The sequence below is a fragment of the Tasmannia lanceolata genome, unplaced genomic scaffold, assembly GCF_043159265.1.
Source record: "Tasmannia lanceolata isolate RefF3 unplaced genomic scaffold, GAP_Taslan_0.1 ptg000002l, whole genome shotgun sequence".
Lineage (NCBI taxonomy): Eukaryota > Viridiplantae > Streptophyta > Magnoliopsida > Canellales > Winteraceae > Tasmannia > Tasmannia lanceolata.
This window is the reverse complement of record NW_027518679.1, coordinates 40,863,751-40,891,349: the sequence shown is the minus strand read 5'-3', so window position 1 is coordinate 40,891,349 and position 27,599 is coordinate 40,863,751. Positions and strand designations below refer to the sequence as shown.

At 42.2% G+C, this 27,599-nt stretch overlaps 1 protein-coding gene across 1 annotated transcript in view; it reads right to left on the bottom strand.

The window, feature by feature from the left end:
* The window catches only part of LOC143872701 (ubiquitin-conjugating enzyme E2 7-like), a 33,747-nt gene extending 6,431 nt beyond the window's left edge, over window positions 1-27,316 (bottom strand). Inside the window, exons 1-5 of the mRNA XM_077376758.1 lie at window positions 27,157-27,316; window positions 26,971-27,073; window positions 12,274-12,371; window positions 12,081-12,181; window positions 8,522-8,599 (exon numbers count right to left, since the gene is read on the bottom strand). Of these exons, the coding sequence (XP_077232873.1) occupies window positions 8,522-8,599; window positions 12,081-12,181; window positions 12,274-12,371; window positions 26,971-27,073; window positions 27,157-27,205 (429 nt within the window). The 5' untranslated portion in view covers window positions 27,206-27,316. The remainder of the gene's footprint in view (window positions 1-8,521; window positions 8,600-12,080; window positions 12,182-12,273; window positions 12,372-26,970; window positions 27,074-27,156) is intronic.
* Between the last annotated feature and the right edge of the window lie 283 nt (window positions 27,317-27,599).

Genomic DNA, 27,599 nt, shown 5'->3' with positions numbered 1-27,599 from the left:
GCAGCTTTATTGTCACAATACAACTCTGCTGAGGAAGATGATGAGAATCAAATCTCAGATAGAAGAGAGCACAGGCAGAGAAGCACACTACTAGTATGTGATATGGCTCGGTATTCGGCTTCAGCACTCAACTTGGATACAACATTTTGTTTCTACTTTGCTAGGACGATAAATTACCTCCAACAAAGGTGCAATATCCAATAGTAGATTGTCCATCTGCCGGTGACACTACCCGGTCAGCATCGTAAGAACGTTCTAACTTTTGGTGGCCATGTCTCTTGACAAGTAATCCTCTGCAGGAACACTTTTCAAATATGTAAGTATCTGAATCACAGCTGCCCAATGAGAGGTACAAGGAGAGCTCTGAACTGGCTAACAACCCTCGCTACAAATGAAATATCTAGGCGACTGATTGTGAGGTATATGAGCTTCCCAACTAGCTGTCTGTATCTACCAGGGTCTTCAAACAAGTCGCCCTCTTCTGGAAGCAGCTTGGTATTTGGGTCCACGGGAATAGCAACTAGTTTCATACCCAAGGATCCAGTCTCATTTAGTAAATCTAAAACATACTTCCGCTGTGTGTGTGTGTGTGTGTGTGTGAGTGAGAGAGAGAGAGAGAGAGAGAGAGAGAGAGAGAGGCTACTACCAAAGTAAAGCTACCTCAATCCCCAAAAAATATTGAAGGTGTCTGAACTTCTCAGGCAGAGTTCTTCCACAAATCTATATATCCTCCTTCTGTCTGTTCATCAAAATAAATATATGCCCTATTGCAAAGGTCCTTTGTGGATAACTCTTTTCGCAGAAAAACCTTTAAACTTTTGTATGCCGCATGTGTCACTCCCTGTAATGATAATATCATCCACATAGACTAGAGAAGGACATGGCTAGTATCTGACTAATGATTAAACATTGAGTGGTCAACTTCACATTGCTTTATGTTGTATGTCATGAGAGCATCACTAAACTTCTCAAACCAAGCTCAAGGAGATTGTTTGAGACCATACAATGATTTGCGAAGCTGGCATACTGAGGAGGACATCTCCCCCTGAGCAACATACCCAGGAGGTTGCTTCATATACACCTCCTCCGCCAAGTCGCCATGGAGGAAGGCATTTTTTACATCTAGTTGATAATGGCCATCCATAGTTGACGGCAAGAGAGATAAGAACACGTACATAGAGGATTTTGGCAACTTGAGAGAAGGTCTTGATATAGTCAACCCAATAGGTCTGAGTATACCCTTTGGCAACCAAGCGCGCCTTAAGGCGCTCAACTGTCCCATCCGAAAAATATTTGATGGCATAGACTCATCGACAACCAACAGGCTGAGCCCCAGGAGGAGGGGGAACGACATCCCAAGTATGATTAGCCTGAAGAGCAGCCATCTCACTGTCCATAGCAGCACACCACCCAAGGTGAGCAAGAGCTTCGTGCACAAACTTAGGCAAAGAAATAGAAGACAAAGAGGACACAAAACTGCAGAAGGAAGGGCTTAGATGGTCATAAGAAACATAAGAGAAGATAGGATGCGAGTGATACGTGAACGAGTACGTGAGGTAATGGGGAATCTACATGACTCTCAAAAGCAGGACTATCAGAAGCAGGAGAAAATACTTGAGAAGTGGACGGTGGGACCTCAGTCTGGGACGACAGTGGTTCGGGTGGAGCTGAAGGAGCAGCAAGTCTTGGTCTCCACTGATAGACCTACAAAGGAGCAGATGGAGGAACTGCCGATACCTACAAGGGTGTGGAAGAAGGCAGAATCAGAACAGGGAGAACTGTAATGGGAAGAGGAACCTGTGACGCAGGAACAGTAGGCCTAGACGTAGCAAGGCTAGTAAAGTAGGAGAAAGACTCGAAGAAGGTAACATCGGCAAAAACAAAGATCCGTCGAAGCCAAAGACTGTAACACTCATAGCCTTTCTGGGTACTTGAGTAGCCCAGAAAAACATACCGCTCTGCTCGGGGGTCTAATTTGTCCAAACTCGGAGCAAGGTTGTGGAAAAAGCAAACACACCCAAAAACCCTAGGGGTAAGAGGAGAGGGGTTTCCCTGAGGATGTAAGACAGAGAATGGAGAATGATTGCCTAACACCGAGGAGGGAAGGCGGTCAGCCAGGAAACATGAAGATGGCATCACTCCAATACACTTTAGGGACCTGCATTTGAAAGAGGAGCGTGCGAGCCATATCAAGGAGATATCTCAACTTCCTCTCGGCGACACCATTTTGTTGAGAGGTGTAAGCACAAGAGGATTGATGAATGATCCCATGGGTATTTAAGAACTCTTGAAAACCATGCAAGGAAGAAAAACATTCTCTAGCAGTATCAGTTCGTAAACACCTAAGAGGGAAATCATATTGATTTGTAATTTCAGCATAAAAAGTGTGAAAAGCAGTAAAGACTTCGATCGATTCTTAAGTAAAAACAATCATGTCATGCGAGAAAAGTCATCCACAAAGACAATAAAAGATGTATATCCAAAAAACGACTTGGAGAGGGACCCATACATCAGAACGAACCAACTCAAAAGGTCTCGAAACCTGACTATAACAACCCAAGAGGGGAACAATACACGATGGTGTTTCCCAAGTTCACATGACTCGCACTGAAAGGGCTGAAGTGAGGAAGAGACAATAGAGGTCTGATAGAATCGCTTAAGAGAAGGATGGCCAACGCGACAAGGCCACTGGCATGCATTTACTGAGCTAGACAAAACGGTGGGCAACGAGTGACACTGAAGATGATAAAGGTCGTCCACCTCATGTCCCGAACCAATCGTCGCCCCAATCGAGACATCCTGAAAAAAGACAAAACGAAGGGAAAAATGAGACAGAGCAATTAAGAGCTTTAGTAAGCTGACTGACAGAGAGCAAATTAAAGGGAGACGTAGGAACACAAACTACAAAAGATAAAGGCCAGTATGAGGGGAAAGAGTACCAACACCAGAAATGAGAGCTTTAGTCCCATCGGCAAGAGTAACTAACCGGTAAAGAGAATGAAGTGCCTGAAATGATCTAAGGGACGAAGAGTTACCAGTCACATGGTTGGAGGCCCCGGAATCAATAATACAGGGGTTGGAGCTAGTGAGGAGAGAGGCAGGCAAACTATCTGGCTACACAACACCCGCAGTGGGTGGGCGGCTGCTAAGACGAAGGTGCTGAAACTCCTCATAATTTGCCCGGGAGATCTAAAAAAGTATCATCTGGTGTCGCGGCATCTGGTGTCGCGGGAGCGATGGAAGATGAGTATGTGGCATCAGCTGGGCCAGCAGCAGAGATATGTGCAGAGTTGGATAGGCGAAGCTCTGGGTGGAGGACAAAGCAAGTATCAACCCAATGGCCCTCCCCCTGACGATGAGTACAAAAGGGGCGGCCACGGTCGCCAGTACCTCGGTCATCGCCATCTCATCCACCTCCACGACCTCGGCGACCCCGGCCACGGCCAGAACAAGCAGCGCTCTCATACGCAGCAAGGGCAGAGTCCTAGGCGGGAAGAATAGTAGATGAACCACCCGGGAGGCACTGCTTGGGCCGTGAATAAATCTCTGTGACAGATGGAAGAGAACCAGAGCCGATCAGCTGCTGTCGAGAAGGCAAAAAGTATGGGCCCAAGGACTGGAGGAAATGAACCACCCGGAGCTGGTCCCGCTGTCGAGTGAAAACAATCAGATCAGAGGTGAGGCATAAAGGCATTCAGGTGCTGGCATAGAGAGACGAAGCGACTCTAATAAGCTGAGAGGGGCATCCCCGCGCTCAAGGCGAATCCACTCGGAAGATATGGCACAAATGCGGGTGAGATTATCAAGCAAGAGTAGAGAAGAGCAGCATGATTCCATATGGCCTTGGTAGTCGTCAGGCTTATCATCGGTCGAGCCACAGAAGGAACCATACTCTGCAACAGAAGAGTGCGGATCAACGCATCATCCTGTTGCCACCTGTCGTATGACGGATCCGCGGAGGAAGGGGGATCACGCTCAATAAGGGACACCCTACCCCCGAGCAAGGAGGTAGGTCTCAACGGCCATGCGCCAGTTGAGATAATTTGAGCCATCTAATTTCTCTGTGGTCATATGGGAAAGGAGTGCTCCACAGAGGGAGAATAGGAGGAAGGTGTGTAGCTAGAAGACAGAGCTGAAGGTAGAGTAGAGGTGTTGTCAGCTGGAGAGGAGCTGACAGGAGGATCCGTAAGGACGGGAGGATCCATGATAATAGAAACAACGTGAGGCTCTCAACCACACCGGCAAAGAAGGGACTACGGCGAGGAAATATCAAAAGAGAAGTCATAGGAATGAGTTAGAGAAGATACCGCGGCCCCGATACGGAAGAGATGAGAGGCTAGGGACAATATCGGAGCCGCAGGAAGGAAGTAAGAGGACATCTAGAAGAGTTTAAGCCATACGAGAGAGAGAGAGAGAGAGAGAGAGAGAGAGAGAGAGAGAGAGAGAGAGAGAGAGAGAGAGAGAGACTCTTGAGTTAGGAAATGTAGGATTTAGGAATCAAAGGTGGAGAGAAGGGTGGGAAAGAGCAAAACAAGGGTTCAAGGGAGCGGGAGAAGAGTACGAGGGGCTGGATGGGGAGGGAGAAGAGTGCCGGGCTGAAGGGAGAGGGGTGGCGGGATTGGGGGTGAAGTGAGGGGGTGGGGGAGTCGGGGTTGAAGGAAGAAGGGTGGCGGGAGGTCGGGGATGGAGAGGGGATGGATGGAAAAAGGCTCTCATGTAAGATAAGATTAAGGTTGTTATTCTTCCATCTAATCGATAAAATCAGAACCCTAGGAATATGATCTTCCTGTATCCATCAGATACACAACAATTGTCAACGGGAGTAATCATAGATATTTACGGTAAGGTATCAAAGATCTTTTTCATCGCAGCCCAAATACTGGTATCACTGAAATAGAACAATAAGAGGGGTGGAGAGAGGGCGGGGGTTGAGAGTGAGGGAAGTAGTGGGCGGCGGGTGGGCTGGAGAGGGAAGTAGAGGGTGGCAAGCGGCTAGTGGGAGGAGGAGACGAAGGAGAAAGGGAGGGTTAGGGTTTGAAGAAGAAGAGGTTGGTGGTTCACTATGGTGGTCCCTAGGTTACCACAACCCTAGGGCTCTGATACCATGTTGAGGAGAAGAGAGAGGAAAAGAGAATAGAGGAAAAGAGTGAGATAGGGATGACTCCCCCTCACTTATATATTTATCTAAAAGAGAGGAGTACAATGACTACAATGCCTTTAGGCATCTACACATACACACACTTCTAACAGCAATAATAGGCCTGGTCTGAGTTTTTTTTATTTCAGAGCATCGCTCTTTTTTTCAAGCTTCTATTTCGATTTCCTTTTCCAATTTACTCCTTTTCTTACCTGTTTTGTTCCTCTTCCTCTTGTTATCACACGAAAAATCCATCTTTTGGCTTTCAAATTCAATTCTTCAAAAAACCTTCCCTTTTCCAATAATGAGTGGGCCCATGCTTTATAAATTATCTATTTTTATAAGGATTTTAATATGTTCATTGATGAATTTGCAAGCTCTAGCACAAAAAATCTGGTCTCACATGCTATCAACAATCTGAGTCTACAAAGTTTTTAACATTTTAGAGAATAAAATGTAAAAACCAGAAAAAATTGTCAGAAAAATAAAGAAATATGTCTAGCATTCAGCTTGGATTTTTTTTTTTTTAAAATTTGAATGGTGAATAATTTATCAAAAAAGGAAGCATAAAAACCACGATCAAATGGTCAGGTCCACCAAAACAGAAAAAAAAAAAAAAAAAAAAAAAAAATGAGGACGAAGGTGATCAAGCATCTTTGAAGACACTATCACCACCGGATCAGGCCAGCATAATAAAAAATATTTGACTCAGGAATTTCTCGGGGAGGGTGTATCTTAGGGTATTTAATTTTTTTTGTTTCTTCTGGTTTAATGTTGAGAAAAATATAAATATAAAAATATAAAATTTAAGAACAAAATTAGGACAACAAATAATATCGTGAATTTATCACAATATTTTTGTGATATTTATGCAGTAAAAAATAAAATGTGATGATATCCTGGTGATATTTTAGAATCAGGTGGAAATTTTGGGATTTTTTTGTTTTATCAACAAAAAAGAAAATATCAGAGATATTTGTGACTATGCAGGCCAAATGATCCACCACATTGTTGGCTGATCGCAAAACCAAGGTTTTAAATCTCGGTTTCGGTACGAAATTTCGGACGAAATCTTGTAAAAATTTCACCGAAATTTCCGAAACGTTTCACCGAAATTTCGGGTGAAATTTTGTACTTCACCGAAACGTTTCACCGAAATTTCAGAAACGTTTCACCGAAATTTCCGAAATTTCACCGAGATTTCCGAAATTTTACCGAAACGAAACGTTTCGGCGAAATTTGGTACTTTTCCGACTCACTGTGAATTTCGTTTCGTTTTCCACTGAAACCGAAATATTTCGGCCGAAACGAAACTTTTCGGCCGAAATTTAAAACCATGCGCAAAACATGCTCAAAAACCATATCGTGAGCCTCAACCATGTCCAAAATCTACTCAACAACATCTGCAAATCCCCAAGCGTGACGACCACCATCTCTGAACCACCGAATGACATTGAGAGAGTCCCCCTCAACAATAAGTGGATCTAAAAGAATCTGGTCACAAGCCTAATTCCAATAAGCAGAGCATGGACCTCTGCCTAATTGGAGTCAATAACACTAATCTATCTCAAGAAGTCCCAACTATTCACAGCCTCGGAATTACGAATAAGACCACCAACTCCTGCATGAACAGGATTCCCGATTCCCTATGCTCGGACCTGAAGACAAACCCAACTAACTCCAAACCAAATGAACATAAACCACCAAATCTCATGAGTGAAACTTTAGTGAAGAAACAAGCGGTCACCCATCTCATCTGAAGTGAGACATGTGACACATTGACTAACAATAATCCTTTCGTAACTATGGAGACGATCAACCTTAAGGATTTTATCCAAACTCACTAACCAGCAAAAGGCAATCACCATTGCAAAGCAGACTCCCTCCAGATCGTCTTGGTAGGGAAGATGGCTGACCACGGAGAAAACTGACAACAAAAGAATTGCACCGAAAATGATTCATCAATCATCACACTTCTCCATCCAAACTTTTTTATCCTCCACCTACCTTCTAATGAAAATGGAATCAAATCTAGCCATAAACAAGGCAACTAAATCAATCTCCCAATCAAAGAAAGACCTATTTAAATTCAACTTCCAACTCAATACTCCCGCCCTTACGACTGAAAAAGAGCCTACACTAATGTCTTTCTCAGAGGTAGTCCATAAAAGTGAGGGAGAAATCCACCTCCCAACTCAATCTCCTGTCCTGGCGACTGAAACAGGAGCCTGCACTCATATCTTTCACAGAGGTAGCCCATAAAAGTGAGGCAAAATCATCACTCAAATATTGATTTCTGGACCAAATTTCTTGATAAAATCGCGCTCATTGTTAGCCAGTCTTAACCGAACAACTTTTTGAAAGAAACCAACAGTCCGGAAGATGTCAAGCCATGTCCTGATATCCTTAAACTTGTACTAGAAACCATATTAGTAAGTTATAAAAAATAAAAAGATTAAGCATTTCAAATATGGAAAAATCCAAAACGGATGGTCCAATGCTCCAACTCGACAATCACAGGATCATGCAGTGTTCTTCAAAAAAGAAGCTAAAAATAACTCTAGAAACATTCTCTTGGAATGGAGAAAAATGAGGAACAAAAAGAGGCTTCGGAAATCTGAACAGCTATACAATGAGCATGGAGAACTAAAGAAACATATTGGATTAAAAAAAGAGATGACAACCAAGAAAATATCCCCTAAATTGTCTTCGCTATTAAGGAACATGTTGCACCCTGGCAGGGGGAGTGGATATTCAACATTCGATAAAGATATGCAAAAGAGAATTTGAAACGGAAGGGAAGGAACGCACAAGAGATACAATGAGGTTCCATGAGACAATATAAATACTTTTATGATCCCAACAAATAAGTAGTGTAAAAATAGTAAAGAAAAGAATATCAGCATTGGAAATATCTGCATAGGTATCTAAATAATGTAAAATCAAATTTTATAAAGGACTGGATGCAATAATAGTACCCAGAATTATGTGGGAATGAACTTAGGATACCTAATAGTTCAATATGAAGGGACAGGTATACATTTTACATATCAACAAAAATGACCTGAATATTTGACAAAGACACCAAAGAATCTTCCATTAAGAAGAAACATTATCAAGGAAAATTGTTACTTAAAAATGCAGAATGTAAATTAAAGTGAAGGATAGTACAACATTCTGCCTAATTTTGTTGTACCTAAGTGATGTACGCCAAAACCCTCTTCATAAGTCCGTTCCCATTCTAATACCCAATTATGCTCAAATAAAATAAATGATGGAACTATGATAAATAAGTATAAACCAAAAGAAATTTGGCATCAGGATCCTAAAAGGCTAAATTGACTGTAACAAAAGAAAGAAAGGTCCGCACGAAGGTTTACTTACTGCGGCTTCAATATTTGCAGGAGATTCATCATTAGGACTTGAAAGCATGGAGATAATGCTCAAAACTATGCTTTCAACCTGCACATTTAAATCTTCTTATTAATGATGAAAGGAACTTGATACAATATAGAATCATGGATGGATAAGGACTGTAAAACTGTTGGAAACATGATATAAGCCATAGTAACATGTCACAAATCAATGCAGGAAATTATTAATATGTTACTGGCAATAAAAAGGCACATAGAATTGTTCTCTGCATTATTAGTTCTTGAAAGAATCATTAGTGAGACTTCCAACTTCCTAGTAGTTTAAAGAAAAGGAGTGAGGGAGGGAGGGGATCTTCTTTTCTTAAAAACTTGGTTGTGAGGGTACTTTCTCACTTACGGTACAATTCTCAATGTTCACATAATATTGAGTTGTATAAACCTGAATCTGATAGGGTGTTCACAAAAATGTTGGAGCTGACGCAATCAATTTTGGAGATCAGAATTCTTTTCTTTTTTTTGGTACTTGCATGAGAATTCTTTGATTTTAGAAAAAAAAAATATCAATAGTAAAATGACTATAGCAGCAAAGGGATTAGCTCTTATCATGCTCTTATCATGTTACTCTATAAGTATATGTCCGCAACAAATTTCATATGCAAGAAAAAGAGAATCACACACATAAAAGATATTGGTATCAAATTTCCCTCTTGCGAGAAGAGGTTTTATTAATTTTGGTAGGGATCGTACACTTAAGGCCTTATTAGCCGTTAATTACATTTCTTGAAGAAAGAAAACAAAAGTACTCTGTGCAGCCAAACAAGGGCTATTTCACATACTCTGAACTAACCAAGGCAAACTGGTTTGAATTTGATCATACAAGACAGTTGGAACCATCAGGTAGAAGTTCTTGATAGTATTTAGATAAGTTTTGTATCCCATGTCACCTAGATTGACTATTCCAGCAACTAGCTGTTTACAGACTCAATTGCATAACGAGCTACCAAGCTCCCACTAAGTTTTGTATCCCATGTCACCTAGATTGACTATTCCAGCAACTAGCTGTTTACTAGACTCAATTGCATAACGAGCTACCAAGCTCCCACTACCATGTGATAGACTAACACCCGGAGAGGGAGTAAAATTCTGTGGACTCAGACGGCCTGTGTTTGACTGTGGTGGATTGTTGGAAGCATAAGCTAACCACCTTGGACCCACAGCCATTGGACCATAACCAATATTAACCCCATTACCATGGCCTGTCTGGATACAGGCAGCCTTTTTTCGCCCTCATGATGAGGCATTAACTAATGATGTTTGACAACCTTTCTCTTTTTTTCTTTTGCCTTTGGTGGAGCTAAGCACGGGCCTGTAAGATGAAATGGATGCCTTTATGGCACATTCTTCTTGACGACCAAATCATTGGGTGAATCAATGATCCGTGCAAAAGTCTTGATTGATCCTTGCCCTATCTTCCGCAAATGGTCAATCCCAAAGTCTTTTTAGTTTTCTTCAGTTTTTGTCCATAGCTTCATTCACGGCATCCATGAAAAAGTCTTCAAGCTCATCTGTTTGAAGAAATACCAGATATCGTTAATGAATCACTGATTGGTTTAAGGAATTGGTAGTCTTTAGTAGGCTGTGGGAAGGAAGAGGATTCAAAAACCCTCATGAATTTAAACTAGTACACCCTTTTTATGCCATGGAAACTGTTGCGGGTTTAATGACCAATAAAGGAGGGAGTTCTTGATAGCTGTGGAGCAGTTTAGGCTGTGTGAAGAAAAGAATCCCAAAAACTGCAAGCCATAATTCACCCGTTCTCAAGTTTTCTTCAGATTTTGGATGCATGTCTACCCATGAATTTACCTCAACAGAATTAGCATTTAGATAATGCTCTGACATCTGTCAAGTAGCCAATTAGAGGGCCCTGGATTCCAACGGAGTGTCATTTATCAAGTCTATTCCATCGGAGAAAAGAAATGCATCGTGTTACTTTTGCACAATGCGTAAAATTCTCACTGAAGCTAGCTTTAATACTTTGACAATAGTCAAGTGAACTTCAACTTGATTTTCTCCGAAAGAAAGTATGAAGGTCATCTAGCTGGCTAGAGGAAGTAATTTCCTTGAACTGTACAAGCAATACATTCCACGCACATCCAATTTCCTTATCAGCTCTTCAGCATATTAATTTTTCTTTTAACTCTTCAAAACCTGCATCACCAAACAGAACTTTTCCGCTGATGAGCTGATGACAGAACAAGTTCCATGTATTTGGACAACCAATTCCTAGTGTCGTGTAGGCCTCCAAGTGCTTCTACTGCCAACTCATCCCTTATCCTCAACTTCACGATCTCCACTTTCTCTTTTTGGAGCCGTTGTGAATGCCACCTCACCCATATCTTTTGGTTCAATGATTTCAACTTCCCTCTTTTATGGGAAGTTATGTAACCTCTTTTTTAACGTAGGTGATTCTCGTGAAAGTTTAAACTCTAGTGAATTTAGGAATTTTATCCTTTTCACTAAAGTGTCTTTTTTTTTGCGTATATCCCTTTATTTTAGGAGTAATGTAACATGTAACCACTCTTTTCTTTTTATATCTTCTTTTTTTTTACTAAGGGATTTTACTTTTATCCCCTTTTTGTAAAATTTTGAGTTCAACAGTATAGCAATAGCAATGAGAAAAATGGAAGAAGTTAGATGGATAAAAAACAAGGTATTTCCACTATAAACATCCTAAACCTAAACTGTTAAAAAAAATTTGTGAATAGAAGAAACTAACTAGAAGTTCTTGAAAAATTAAAAGTTCTTTGCGGAGCAAAACTTCTGAATCTAGATATCCAAACCACCTCCTGGCCATTTGAATAAAACAGCTGACTTGAGTCTCTCTCTATATTTGAATAAAACTAGTAATGTTAATACTTGAACGGACCAAATAAAAAACCGAGTCCAGTAAGTGAATTCAGTCGATCCTAGTCGACTTTGCCAAATCCTGATTTTATTCATTTTCACACTGACAAAAGCTCAATAAACACCAACAATTCATGTGCTAAGCAGCAATAGAGTAACATGATTAATGGCCTCCCTGAAAGTCCTGCTTAACTACTCTCATTTACTCTTCATGGCACCCGAGTTCATCTGCCCCACAAACATGTGTCTGAATTGAATACAATAATTTTGACACCCTAATAAACCGTTTGTGTACTGGTGAAGCTCTATAACTGATTTTTATTTTTTATTCTTTAATAAAAATATATTGTAGCTTATCGATAAGAAAATAAAGAAAATAAATTAAGTCACCAATACTGACAAAAAAGACGGTGAATAATTTCTCTAGAGTGATTTTTTTTCTTGAATGGTATCAGATTTCATTAATAAAAGGACGACTGAGAAGGTCAGTCCAGAAGATACAAGGAAAACAAGACAAAAAGAAAATATAACTAGGCAAGAAGCTTAATTGATTAAAAAATATCCCAAATATTTTCTCACCCTTCCTGGGGCACCATCATGACAACAGGCAAAAAAACTACAATATAAAGTCAAGTAAATAATTCAATTTGACATGCCAATCATACCGTATGGACTGGTGTCCAACGCTCACTTGCAAGCTCATAGCCATTAGGGTCATCCCCCGGAGCATGAAGAATTGATATGCAAACCCGGCCATCAGGATAAACTGAAGTTATTATGAAAATATGATTGTTAGAATAATTGCTCCACAAAATAAGAAGAGAGCCAAAGGGAGATAGATGAACAGACATAACCAACCATTAGGATGCCACATCTCAGATATAAATCTCACTGATGGAGGACTGTTGGGATAATTTGCTGGGAAGCTCATGATGGCATTGAAGTAGCCCCCGTCACTACAATTGGATGCTTGTTAATCAAATAAATTTTTGGAGAGTATCCACCCTTCAATAATATGTAGCTCAAGAATCTAGATACATGCGGCATTGGTGTAACCCCACGGAGAAGTTAGACAGGAAAAAGGGAAAGATAATCACCAAAAAAGTTTTGTTTTTGTTCAAAGAACATAGATCACTACAATGGAAATAAAATCCTGTATAAAGAAACACATTTATGAAAAGCACGCCAGACTGACTAACAGGACGGACATACTGAATGAACAATCAGCAACAATTTCCATTACCCCAGATGCTTCTCGCCTAAAAAAAAATTCAAACAATTCATCCATTCAAAACCCACAGACCCAATAATCCATGAAAATCACCCCGATTGAAACAAACACATTGATTCACTAAAAGCATTAGAGAAACAGGAAAATGGGTATCGATAGCCCATCCTCATCAAGAAATCCCAAGCACTGAAACTGTTAAGTACATAACCAATAGGCCATAAGCTCTAGAGCTGATGGAACGCATTAGGCTAGGCCCTTTAAACTTGTACAGAGAAGGAGCCAGGGGGGGCAATTGGCCCCTCTGAAAATCTGATTTTTTCCCCGCAAGTCGATAAATTTATGGTTTTTTTCATAAGATATCGATATTTGCCCTTATAGAAAATCAGAATTTTTTAAGTGGATAGGCTTTGTTACCCTTTTTCTGTTGTCCCGAACTCCCTATGTCATAGAGTTTTTCCGCAAGTCTCTCTATGTGGCTTTGTTGCCTTTATTCGTAAAGCCTCTATATCGGAGAGTTTTTCCGCAGGTTTCCATTTCTACATGGTCTCTCTCTATGTATGAAGTTTGCATTTCTACATGGGCAAACGAATCTGGAGGAGCTTATAAAACGAATGGCACGTGAGAAAGAATTTAAGGGGCAAGATGAAAAGTAACTAAGCAAGAGAGTTAGGAGATTTGAGAAAATTTAAGGGGCAAAATGAAAAGTAACCGAGTAAAGGGATTGGAAAACATTATATGTTGTCCAAGCCTCGAGTCGGATATTTTTCAAAAAGTACTATACCCACTCATATGATTATCCAAACCGTTCATTTGTCAGGGCACAATGCTAGTAGGTCGCACCCTATAATTCATGTCCATAAAATGATCTTAACCCTCCGATCTACAATGGTAGGATGATCCTAGCCCTTTGATCTATAAGGGACTGCCTGTTATCTAAGCTTCTTAGATTGGCGACGAGTTAGGATCATCCTATGGAGATGAATTACGGGTGCAGCCTATTAACGTTGTGGCCTGACAAATGAAAGATTAGGATCATCCTAAGAAGTGGGCCCATAGTATTTTTTGAATAATACTAGACTTCATGCACACACAACATAAAATCCAAGGAATATTGGAATTTTCAAACCATAAAGCGATCCTGTCTTTGTGGCTTAAAATTTATTATATCACTAGCTTTCTTAGCATGCTATAGATGTGGTAAAGTAGTAGCCCTCACCCATCAAAAATTAAGTTGTAAATAATGGGCCTCTATATATCAAAATATGAGGTCTAAATTGTGGACTCCAGTTTATGCCCGGGTTAGGGGGAGATGGTGGGCCCAAACTATCAAAACATGAAGTGTAAAATGGTGGCCCCACAACATGCTATGCCGTGTCAAATGGTGGGCCCCAACATGCTATGCATGTGATGCAAAATGGTTGGTCCCATCCCATCATAGCATAATTTTTTAAATGGTGGGCCCCAGCACATGCATGGTTTTTTATGGACCTTGATTTTTTACTTAACAACCATTCTCTGCCCCCCCTCCCTCCCCCCTCAAGCAAATTCCTGGTTCCGTCCCTGAACCTGTCCCATACCAGGCTAGGTCCCATCTAGTAGCATACCTAAGAAGGCCCCCACTCAGGACCGTACAGGGACGGAGCCAGGAATTTGCTCTAGGGGGGGCAAAGAATGGTTGTTAAGTCAAAAATCAAGGTCCATAAAAAACCATGCATATGCTGGGGCCCACCATTTTAAACATTATGCTATGATGGGGTGAGACCAACCATTTTGCATCACATGCATAGCATGTTGGGGCCCACCATTTGACACGGCATAGCATGTTGTGGGGCCACCATTTTACACTTCATGTTTTGATAGTTTGGGCCCACCATCTCCCCCTAACCCGGGCATAAACTAGAGTCCACAATTTAGACCTCATATTTTGATATATAGAGGCCCATTATTTACAACTTAATTTTTGATGGGTGAGGGCTACTACTTTACCACATCTATAGCATGCTAAGAAAGCTAGTGATATAATAAATTTTAAGCCACAAAGACAGGATCGCTTTATGGTTTGAAAATTCCAATATTCCTTGGATTTTATGTCGTGTGTGCATGAAGTCTAGTATTATTCAAAAAGTACTATGGGCCCACTTCTTAGGATGATCCTAATCTTTCATTTGTCAGGCCACAACGTTAATAGGCTGCAACCGTAATTCATCTCCATAGGATGATCCTAACTCGTCGCCAATCTAAGAAGCTTAGATAACAGGCAGTCCCTTATAGATCAAAGGGCTAGGATCATCCTACCATTGTAGATCGGAGGGTTAAGATCATCCTATGGACATGAATTGCGAGGTGCAGCCTACTAACATTGTGCCCTGACAAATGAACGGTTTGGATCATCATATGAGTGGGTATAGTACTTTTTGAAAAATATTCGACTCGAGGCTTGGACAACATATAAAGTTTCCCAATCCCCTTACTAGGTTACTTTTCATTTTGCCCCTTAAATTTTCTCAAATCTCGTAACTCCCTTACTAAGTTACTTTTCATCTTGCCCTTTAATTTTTTCTCACGTGCCATTCGTTTCATAAGCTCCTCCAGATTCGTTTGCCCGTGTAGAAATGCAAACTTTATACATAGAGAGAGAGACCATGTAGAAATGGAAACCTGAGAGATAAAAACCTGCGGAAAAACTCTCCAATATAGAGGCTTTACGAAAAAAGGCAACAAAGGCACATAGAGAGACTTGCGGAAAAACTCTATGACATAGAGAGTTCGGGACAACGAAAAAAAGGGTAACAAAGCCTATCCACTTAAAAAATTCTGATTTTCTAGAGGGGCAAATATCGAAATCTTACGAAAAAAACCATAAATTTATTGACTTGCGGGAAAAATTGGATTTTCAGAGGGGGCAACTGCCCCCCCCCCCCCGACTCCGTCTCTGGGACCGTAACATTGCACCACGCTTCTGCATTGGCCGTCCTCGGCAACACACTCGGTGTGACGGCTTTCCGCGACTTGAACACGGGACATGGTGATTGGTGGCTACTCTGATAACAAATGTTAGGTACCTAACCAATACGCCTAAACTTGTCCCCTACCAGGCTGGGTCCTAGTCGCATACCTAAGAAGGCCCCCACTCGGGACCGTAACATTCCACCACGCTTCTGCATTGGCCGTCCTCGGCAGCCCACTCTGTGAAGGCTTTCACTATGGCCCTTTTTCCCGGGTCGCCCTTCCCACAAGTCGCCCTTTTTGTGACTTGAACACAGGACATAGTGACTGCTCTGATACCAAATTTTAGGTACCTAACCAATACGCCTAAAGCTCCTGAGCTGATGGAACGTGTTAGGCTACAGCTGATGGAACACATTTGGCTGGGCCCTTTAAACTCGTCCCATACCAGGCTGGGTCCCACCATGTCCTATACCTATGCAGGTCCTCAGGACCGTAATAGAAACCAAGAGAACCAAGACCAGATTGAATTAAACCCTAAAACCCTAGAGAAACAATCCAAACCGAAAACCAACTAAAAAAGAATTCCCAAAACGGCCGAAAGCAAAACCATTGATTGATTCCGACAACCGAATCCATTCCAGTCCACCGATCCTAACAAATAATTGTTATGGTTCTTTTTCCGTGTTAGCCCAGTCTTGAAGATGAAGCGAAGAAGATTGACAATTGGGCTCTATTTGAGAGGAGCCTTCACTCTCCTAATCACAAGAAGAATTAAACCAAAGGCAAGACGTCCATTTCATTGCATAAATGTTTTCTTAAATACATATAAAAACCCTAGACTCAATAGACTCCTACAAGATAAATGACATAAAGAAACCTAGACTTAACCTACCGAACCATAGCTATCACATCCCTAAAGATTCTCCTACTCTCCCTTGCTAACCTCCCAAGACTTGTCCTCACAATCTAAACAAAACACATGTATCAACCTACCCCCCCCCCCCCCCCCCCCCCCCCCTCCCTCTTACAACAGCCTTGTCCTCAAGGCCGAATCTCGGGCAACGCTTCTCACATGACAGATAGCCTCCTTCTTCATCAACTTTGCCAGATTCTTCCTCCTTGCCGTCAAGCTCAATACCTTCTATCATAAATATTTTTTGAGACTTGCATTGATGATTGGGGTGATATTTTTTCATCACGGCGGTAACACAAGCCCCACTCCCTTCATTCTCCTGCTTCGGCTGGAGTGAGTCGCTGAATAAGCGGTGCCACACTTGAAGATCGGCTTGGAGCAATAATTGGTTGAGGACAAGGTAACACGCTTGGGTGCATCACCTGACACCGAGTAGCCCCCTCTTCCTCCTGGAGTCGAGCCAGGTTGAAGGCTTCGGGCAGTGTTGCCGGCTTCATCCTTTAAACACCAACTCATAGCTAGTCCTTGAGGCCACTGATAAAAACCTCAATAAGGTAAGAGCACCTGGAAGTCCTTTTGAAATTCTAGAACTGTGGACACTTGGTAGAGCTTGGATAGATGACCAGCAAAATTCTCACTACAAGCAGGTCCAAAACAAGGGTCCATGGCATCCACAAAATCGTCCCACGTCGCATCCAACTTATAATCAATGTACCATTGGTACCACTCAAAAGCGTCACCTTCCATATTGAGAGTTGCTACCATTAATGGTGCAAATCCGGAGGCTCGCGACAACCGCCAAGACCTAAATGGAGCTCCTGGGGAATAATACTTCAAGTTTTCATAGCCATATTATGCCCAAATAATTAAGTAAACATAAGCAACTAATTTCAGCTTAGAAAACCCATGTAACGTTAGCCGTTGAGATAGGAATCAATGCGAAAAGATGCTAAATCAAATAGTAATCGAATATAAAAGTTCCATAGCATTCATAAGGCATCTAAAGGTCCACAAAACTGAAAATCAGATTTATCAATGCTTGCTGTCCAGAAACATAAATCATTAAAACTAGGGCCCACGGGTCTTATTTTAGGATGAAAAATAACCTAAATCACTACTAAAGGGTAAAGACATAAACCTACCATGAAATAAGGGTCTAACTAGTCAAGAAAGAGGGTTTTAAGGGTGCTAACACGATCTTACCCAACAAACGCAGCAATACCTCAACCCAAAAGCTTGAAAGAGGCTAAAAGAGAGCGGTGGAGAAGCCCGTCGGCGTATTCTTCAAGTAGGGCAGCAGTTACCATCAATTAATAAACCAAGAAAGGGCAAGAAGAGAAGTGAAAAGGTTAGAGAAAAGAGGATGGGGACGAAGAAACAAAGATTGTTGGTTCATAAGGTATGTTGTAATAGATGGAATAAAAAAGGGAGAGATAAAGATGAAGAAATAAGATTGGAAAATGGAGAGATAAAGATGAAGAAATAAGATCGATGGTGAGGGGACGGGGTGAGAGAAAGAGAATAAAAGGGGGTTGAGAGGAGAAGAAGATAGAAAAGAAGGGAAGAACTCACCTTGCTGTGAGTTGGAGGGAGAAAAGTGGGACGCCCTAGGGCGTGGAAGGAGAGGAGAGCTGACGGCCCCTTTTTTTTGGGTTTTCACAATACGTCAAAAAAAAAAAATTAGGGTCGCTCTCCTCCACCACTCTCTTATATATCATTTTATGTGAGCCCAATCTCAACCAAAAATATCAAATCATAACTTAAGTGACTTAAGTCATGCAAAAATACTAATCTATCCCTCCTACAACACATAAGAAAATATGCACTAAGCGTAAAAGGGTGAATCCTAATGAAACTAATAAAATAAAAGGCTAAAGTGCATGCAAAAGGGTGGGCCCTAGGTGATGTGAGCATCCCTTCACATCTAGGAAATACAAATAGCGAAAATAAGTGCAATAACCACAAAAAAAAAAAAAAAAATAGTGCTCCAAATGATCCAACGGTGAGGATCACATCAGGTTCTCCCCGTGTGGGAAGAACTCGACTCCGTAGAGTAAACATCTGTAAGGCGCTGAAATAAATCCTCGCGAAGCCTGCGTAACTCTGTCTCATCAATCCAAGTGCAATCCGTCAACGGACGATCCCTCAATTGAACAAGGTATCGCCGATGTGATCCGTGGCGGGTATCTGTCGTCCGCACATCAACAATGTCCTCAATCTGCTCATCGGTGAAAGCACTCGCTCGAAATGGTAGTCTGCTGATGTCGTCTGATCTGTGCTCTGGTGGGTCTCCATGAAACTGGTACAGGTCGCTAACGTTGAAGACGGGAGAAGTCGAAACATCCACAGGGAGGTCCAATATATAGGCATTGGGGCCCAACCGCTTCAAAATTTTGTAAGGTCCATACTTCTTCCGCTTCAAGTTCCCATAGGCTCCAACTGGAAAACGCTCTCGTCGAAAGTAAGCCATCACCCAATTACCCTCGCTGAATGTCTGCTCTCGGCGGTGGCAATCTGCTGCTGCCTTATATTTCTCAGTGCTCGCACGCAACCGCTCCAACACCTCTTGTTGTACCTCTTTTATGTGCTGAGTGAGGTCCTCAGCTTCAGCACTGCTACGTCCGGGGTATGGTATGGGGGTACGATCAAGTAAATGGGGAATAGGATAGCCATAAACAATCTCAAAGGGTGATCTGCCAGTGGAACTATTATATGCAAAATCTGCTTAATGTAGAATCAAGTCCCACTGATGTGGTCTCTCTCCAGCTAAACATCTCAATAAATTTCCCAAGCTGCGATTAACCACCTCTGTTTGCCCATCTGCCAGGGGATGATATGCGCTACTGAATTGAAGTTTAGTCCCCATTTTGCTCCATAGAGTTCTCCAAAAATGACTCAAAAATCTAGTATCCCTATCTGAAGTGAATGACCTAAGGACTCCATGCAGAAGAATAACCTCCCTAAAGAATAAATTAGCTACGTGACTGGCATCAGAAGTTTTCTTGCATGGGATGAAATGTGACATTTTAGAGAATCTATCGACAACCACAAAAACTGAATCGAACTTCCTAGTAGTTCGGGGTAAACCTGTGACAAAGTTCATGCTGACATCATCACATGGTCTACTAGGAATGGGCAAAGGAGAGTACAAACCTGTATTCTGGGCCTGAACTTTAAATGACTGACATATCCGGCACTGATGTACATAACGAATCACGTCCCATTTTAACCTAGGCCAAAAGTACCTTTGCTGGACCTGAGCGGGTCTTTGCTTGCCCAAAATGACCCGCTAAACCACCACTATGAAGTTCCTAAATCAATTTCTCAAGTAAAGAACTCTCTGGGATGCATAAGCAAGTGCCATGGAACATGAATCCCTCATGGACAACATATGTCGAACTAGGATCCGCTCCTGTCGACTGACATGACTCCCAAATAGAACCAGAAAATGGATCAGTCGGATAATGGTCCTTAAGGGAATCAAGCGAGACAACTACTGGTCTCATCGTAACAAGTAGATATGTCCTCCTACTCAAGGTATATGCAGCACGATTCTGAACCTCTGCTTTGTGCTTAAGATTTAATGTGTACTCCTGTAGAAAAGTAACCCACTTAGCATGTCGCTTATTTAAAGTAAGCTGGGAATTTATGAAGCGCAATGCTTCATGGTCAGAATTAAGCACAAATTCACGCTGGATCACGCTGGATCAGGTAGTGCCTCCAATGTTTGAGAGCTTGGACGATGGCATAAAATTGGACATCATAGGTCGAGTACCTCAACCTCGCATCGTTCAGCTTCTCGCTGAAGAAGGCCACTGGGCGCCCCTCCTGACTGAGGACAGCTCCAATACCTACCTGAGAGGCATCGCAAGCAACCTCAAAGACTTTACTGAAATCCGGAAGTGCTAAGATGGGAGCACTCGTCATTTTGGTCTTTATGAGGTTAAAACTCCGATCAGCCTCGGGAGTCCACTGGAATACATCTCGCTTCATGCACTCTGTGACTGGCGCGATTACAGAGCTAAAGTTGCGAATACATCGCCTATAGAAAGATGTAAGCCCGTGGAATCATCGCACGTCACTAATCGATGTCGGCACTGGCCAACTCCTTATGGCCTCGATTTTGATGGGATTGACTTTAATGGCCTCGGCTGACACGATATATCCCAATAAAGTCAAACTATCTGTCAAGAAAACACACTTCTTGAGGTTTGCGAACAACTTGTTTTCCCTCAAGACAAGGAAAACTTGACGCACGTGGGAAGCATGCTCGCTGGGGTTCTTGCTATAAATAAGGATATCATTGAAATAAACAACGACGAACTTCCCTATAAAGGGCCGTAATACCTGGTTCATCACACGCATGAAGGTACTGGGTGCGTTAGACAAACCAAATGGCATGACCATCCACTCATAAAGACCCTCACAAGTCTTAAAGGCGTTCTTCCATTCATCGCCAGGCCGTATGCGAATCTGATGATATCCGCTCTTAAGATCGATCTTAGAGAATGTACGTGCACCACTCAACATGTCTAACATGTCATCGAGCCTAGGTATGGGAAACCTATACTTGACAGTTATCTTGTTGATGGCGCGACTATCAACGCACATCCTCCACGTCCCATCTTTCTTGGGAGTTAGAAGGGCGCGAACTGCGCATGGACTCATGCTCTCTTTTATGTAACCCTTCTTCAACAAGTCCAAGACCTGTCGATGTAACTCCTCATACTCAATCGGGCTCATGCGATAATGTGGCAAGTGAGGTAAGCTCGCGCCTGGGACAAGATCGATGCAATGTTGAATGTCACGCAATGGAGGGAGTCCATCTGGTAAATCATCGGGAACTAAATCACGAAACTCCTCCAGTAATGACAACATCTCAGGCGGGATAGGTGAATTATCTGGGTCTTCCTTCGGTACGAGGACGAAGACCATGTACGCTTCTCTACAAGCGTCCTCGAAATCAGATCGTGACACGAATAGTGTCAACTCGTTTCCTTTGGGTAGAGCACCCATTCTAAGTGGCTCATGTGGTGCTGGCACACTCCTAGATGGCTTAGGTGGATCCTTTACAGGATTCAATGTAATGCGGGTAGCGTCTTTCACGAATGAGTACGTATTTTGCTCCCCGTCATGGGTGGTCTTACGGTCGAACTGCCAAGGACGCCCTAGCAAAATATGACATACCTCTAAAGGAGCCACATTGCACCAAACTTCGTCTTTGTAAACGTTTCCAATGGAAAAGTTCACAAGACATCGGTGTGTGACGGGCACTTTGGCTCCTCCTTTAAACCATGCGATGTTGTAAGGTCGATTATGCATTTCAGTCTTCAATTTGAGCCTATCGACCATCAACTAGGAAACCAAATTCTCCATACTCCCACTATCAACAATGATGGTGCAAAGTTTTCTCCCTGATGTGCATGTAGTGTGGAAAATGTTACTTCGCAACCATCTATCTGGACTAGGCACCCTAGGAGACATCATGACCGTATGGATAATGAGTGTGTCATGGCCCTGGTCTCCATCAAGTGTAGCCTCACGAGCTCATGTATCCTCCTCTAAAGGATGTCGTAGAGATGATCCTCAGCAAACTCAGGATCACCCTCACCCTCAACATGTACTGGTTCCGCTAAAGCGTTCAGAGGATTGAATGTCCTGCGTGGGCATTCTGCTGAGTGATGGCCTGGCTCACCACATTTGAAGCATTTGCCTATCATGGTTTGTGGTTTGGGCCCAAGGATCCCACGACCTGCACCCGTATCTCCCTGATGGGGCCTCGCAGCCGTACTCTGAGGTGGGGGAGTGGGTGGTGGTCGAACAACTGTGGTCTCTCGACCGGACGAGCTGGGCTGGGATCGAGATGCGTCTCGCTTCTGGGAACGCTGGGCTATACTCTCGGCTTTCAAGGCTAGACATGAGGCCTCATCCACCGTAAGAATAGTATGGAAGGAAATGGCATCCTGAATCTGGTACTTCAAACCGCGAACATATCGAGCAGCAGCCTGCTCATCATCCTCTACGATACTATTGCGAGCGGTCAAAAGGTGGAATTCCTCTGTGTATTCCCTCACGGATCTCGCACCTTGCCGAAGTTCTAAGAATCTCGGGTAGAGATCGGATCTGAAATCGGCTGAGAGGTACTTACTTTTCATTTTTCCTTTTTTTTTCCTAGGTTTCAACTTTGCGCTTACCATGCTGAACTCTCCTGGCTTGCACTTGTTTCCACCAAACGAGTGCAAAACCCCTCAGTTTCGTGGTCATGAATTTAAGCTTTTTGTCCTCGGGAAGCTCTTTCCATTCGAAGAAATTATCGACGCTCTCGAGCCAATCGAGGAATTCATCGAGATCGAGATGACCCTGGAATTCCCCGATATCTACCCTGACGCCATAATCTCGTGAACGCTCTAAGGCCCTAACCAAGCTCTCCTCAAAACGTGGGCGGGACCCATCCCGGGACCGGCCTTGCTCCTCATCTGGACCGTAGGTATCATCTTGATCTAATAGTCCGTCTGAGAAACCCTCCAAATCTGAATCTCGACGACCATGTTCACCACCTGTGGTAGTGGGAGACAAAGAAAGATGTGGTCGAAGAGGTGCGGTTGGCCCTGTAGGTGGTATCTCTAGATGGGTACTGATCCTCTCTAAGGTCGCGCTCATCGCAGCCATCATCTGGGCCTGCTGGTCTAGTGTATCTTGGGTTTGTTGCTGCCAGGCTCCTCTAGGTTGCAGATGACCCCGGCCACGGACACGGCCCCGTACGGGAGCGTTGGCCCTATGCGCCGTAGGCGAACGCGTTGGAAATGCAGGAACTAAGTGAAACTCACTGACGCGAAATGAAACTCTAGACACTGGACGACTACGAAACTGACCTAGACTAACGTCATGACCTAAAGATACCCTATAAGACAAGACCGACTAATCTAGACTCTATCAAGAATTTAACCGAACATTTGGCGGGCACTAGACATACTAACTAGGACTAACAATGAAAGAAGGTTTCTTTCAGGACTTTTGATGAACACTTGGTGTGCTAAAGATGACAGCCTTGAGCTCTGTGCTTTGATACCACTTTGGTGCAAACCCGGAGGCTCGCGACAGCCGCCAAGACCTTAAATGGAGCTCGTGGGGAATAATACTTCAAGTTTTCATAGCCATATTATGCCCAAATAATTAAGTAAACAGAAGCAACTAATTTCAGATTAGAAAACCCACGTAACGTTAGCCGTTGAGATAGGAATCAATGCAAAAAGAAGCTAAATCAAATAGTAATCGAATATAAAAGTTCCATAGCATTCATAAGGCATGTAAAGGTCCACAAAACTGAAAATCAGATTTATTAATGCTTGCTGTCCAGAAACATAAATCATTAAAACTAGGGCCCACGGGTCTTATTTTAGGATGAAAAATAACCTAAATCACTACTAAGGCGTAAAGACATAAACCTACCATGAAATAAGGGTCTAACTAGTCAAGAAAGAGGGTTTTAAGGGTGCTAACACGATCTTACCCGACAAACGTAGCAATACCTCAACCCAAAAGCTTGAAAGAGGCCAAAAGAGAGCGGTGGAGAAGCCCGTCGGCGTATTCTTCAAGTAGGGCAGCAGTTAGCATCAATTAATAAACCAAGAAAGGGCAAGAAGAGAAGTGAAAAGGTTAGAGAAAAGAAGATGGGGAAGAAGAAACAAAGATTGTTGGTTCATAAGGTAGGTCGTAATAGATGGAATAAAAAAGGGAGAGATAAAGATGAAGAAATAAGATTGGAAAAGGGAGAGATAAAGATGAAGAAATAAGATCGATGGTGAGGGGATGGGGTGAGAGAAAGAGAATAAAAGGGGGTTGAGAGGAGAAGAAGATAGAAAAGAAGGGACGAACTCACCTTGCTGTGAGTTGGAGGGAGAAAAGTGGGACGCCCTAGGGCGTGGAAGGAGAGGAGGGCTGACGGCCCCTTTTTTTTGGGTTTTCACAATACGTCAAAAAAAATTAGGGTTGCTCTCCTCCACCACTCTCTTATATATCATGTTATGTGGGCCCAATCTCAACCAAAAATAACAAATCATAACTTAAGTGACTTAAGTCATGCAAAAATATTAATCTATCCCTCCTACAACACAGAAGAAAATATGCACTAAGGGTAAAAGGGTGAATCCTAATGAACTAATAAAATAAAAGGCTAAAGTGCATGCAAAAAGGTGGGCCCTAGGTGATGTGAACATCCCTTCACATCTAGGAAATACAAATGGCGAAAATAAGTGCAATAACCACAAAAAAAAATAAAAAAAAATAAAAAAAATAGTGGTCCAAATGATCCAACGGTGAGGATCACATCAATTAACTATTGCTCCATCAGTACTTGATGGTATCTAAAGTAATGCTTAGCCTTCAGGATCCAACTGTTTGGGTGCATCCCATCAAAGCGAGGAAAATCCAAATGCATAGAGTCATAGACCGAGTTTGGATTCCACTGTTAGTCTCGAAGGATTGACGCTGCCCCTGGTGAACTATCATACCAAGGTACACTATCATGAGCTAGAGAACGGCCAGTGGATCCTTCCGTGTCCCTTGGCGCCCACTGCAGCACATTAAGCTTCTACAAGATTTCTTTCAACATCGCATTGTGACTATCGGTAATTTCTTTGAGCACCTCGTGAGAAGCTTGAAGAGTCCGCACTTGATCATCCACTTGGTTCCATCTCATTCCCTCAGCCATTGGATTACCCCAAGGTACACTATCATGAGCTAAAGAACAGCCAGTGGATCCTTCCGGGTCCCTTGCCACTGATTACAGCACATTCAGCTACTCCAAGATTTCTTTCAACATCGCACCATGACTATCGGTAATTTCTTTGAGCACCTTGTGAGAAGCTTGAAGATTCCGCACTCGATCATCCATTTGGTTCCATCTCATTCCCTCAGCCATTGGATCGTTTGGCTATGATACCAAGTTTATGTGTTCCTTTTTTCATGTTCGCTCAATCTTGAAGATGAAGCACGGAAGATGAAGAATTAGGCTCTATTTGAGATGAGCCTTCGCTCTCCTAATCAGAAGAATTAAAAAAAAAAAGGAGGGGGGGGGGGGGGGGGTGTCCAAGACGTCCATTTTATTGCATAATGGTTTGCTTAAATAGATAGAAAAAACCTAGACTCCTAGGCTCCTCCAAGGAAATAGAGTCTTACAAGATAAATGACATGAAGAAACCTATACTTATACTACCAAACCATACCTATCACATCCCAATATGTATCATCAAAACCTAAACAGAACAAATGTATCACTCTTTCCTTCTCTCTCTCTCTCTCTCTCACCCCCGACGACCTTCTCTTATTGCATAATGGTTTGCTTAAATAGATAGAAAAAACCTAGACTCCTAGACTCCTCCAAGGAAATAGAGTCTTACAAGATAAATGACATGAAGAAACCTATACTTATACTACCAAACCATACCTATCACATCCCAATATGTATCATCAAAACCTAAACAGAACAAATGTATCACTCTCTCTCTCTCTCTCTCTCTCTCTCTCTCACCCCCGACGCCCTTCTCTTGCTGCCACTCACTGGCCGTGTAAAAGAAGAAGCTTTATACTTAGGTATGATACGGGTGCATCCATGCCGTTCAAAGGCCAAAAACTATGGAACCATGGTTGAAAATTTTGGGACCTTCAGATCAAGCAACGGATGATGCGTATCAACAATCAAGCCCTGTATTATGCTGAATCATATTACAAAAGGGTTGTTCATCAAGATAACCATGATATCAAGATGGTGACCAAATTGACAGCTCTCATCCATCACATAGCTAAAAGATTTCTAGTTTAATTTTCTTTTATTTATTAGGTATTAGGAACTATAGAGTTATGTGAAGTTGAGAATCTTAGGAGTCTTAGTGGAATGTTTCACTTTGGGTTGGACGTATGGAATTTGTTTGGAGTTTGTAAATGAGAGTGCTTGTAGGAACAAAAGCTAATATATATTTAGGAGTTGTGTTTGAGTCTTGGACGTGTATGATATGTAGGGAGTTTGAAGGATAATGGGTAATGTAGTTTGGATAAGATTGGGCAAGGCAAGAAAGTCGTTGCCACCCGAATTCAATTTATCGAAACCCACCTCCTAGTTTTCTTTAAATTCTTTACTATCTTTCCTTGACTCCTTTAACAAGCCTAACCCACAACCAAAAACTCCATTAACCACCCAATTATATTAGTTTCCAATGCCCTTTTCCACCCTTTAATATAACCCCTTAACCCTAAGCTTCGGCCACAACATCTTTTCATTGGTATCAAAGCTTCTGCAATCCGCCCCAGCGTCATTTATCAAAAAATCCTAAAAATTTCAACTTTTCCAACAAAAACCAACATCAAACCCTAGGATAACAATAACCCCAGATAAGAAAAAAAAAAGACCCAAAAAACAAACTTTGAAACAAAAAACATAAAAGCAAGAAACAAAAGAAATACTCACTACAGTGTATCAGGGGGCCCTATAATCGTGACGCTCCATTCGAATATATTACTGTCATCGACTAATCCGGCAGAGAATCCATCAACGGGATTCTTAGTCAGATCTGAAGAGAGAGAGAAAGATAAACCAATCGAAACCCTAAAAACAACAATCGGTATAGAGAAAGAAAGAGAATTTGAAACAAACCTTTGAGCTGTTTAAGAAGGAGAAGGCTTCCTTGTGTGGCTGTCGACATGAGAGCAAGAACTAGAGAGGGAAAGAGGTGGAGATGGTCGTACTTTTTTTTTTAAGGTTTTAGGCCTTGATTGATACCCCCGAGAGGAAGAGATTTGAGAGATGCCTTGACGTCTTTAAAGCAACTTTGGCAAAATTACATATTCTCTAGTTTAGGAAAAAGTATAGGAAGCACCTTTACAAAAAAATATGACCTCAGAACACTAGGTTATTTTTTGGTTATTTTTTCCTTTTTCGAAAGTTGGTGATAAGTTTCTTGATTTAATAGGACGCCTCTCGGATACACGGACTTTAGAATCTTGGATTTCCTCAAAATGTCTTTCGTGTTTTTTTATTTCTCGCCCTTCTTTCTGTTAGCGAGAGAGTAGGAGATCATCATCCCATGTTTCCAAGTC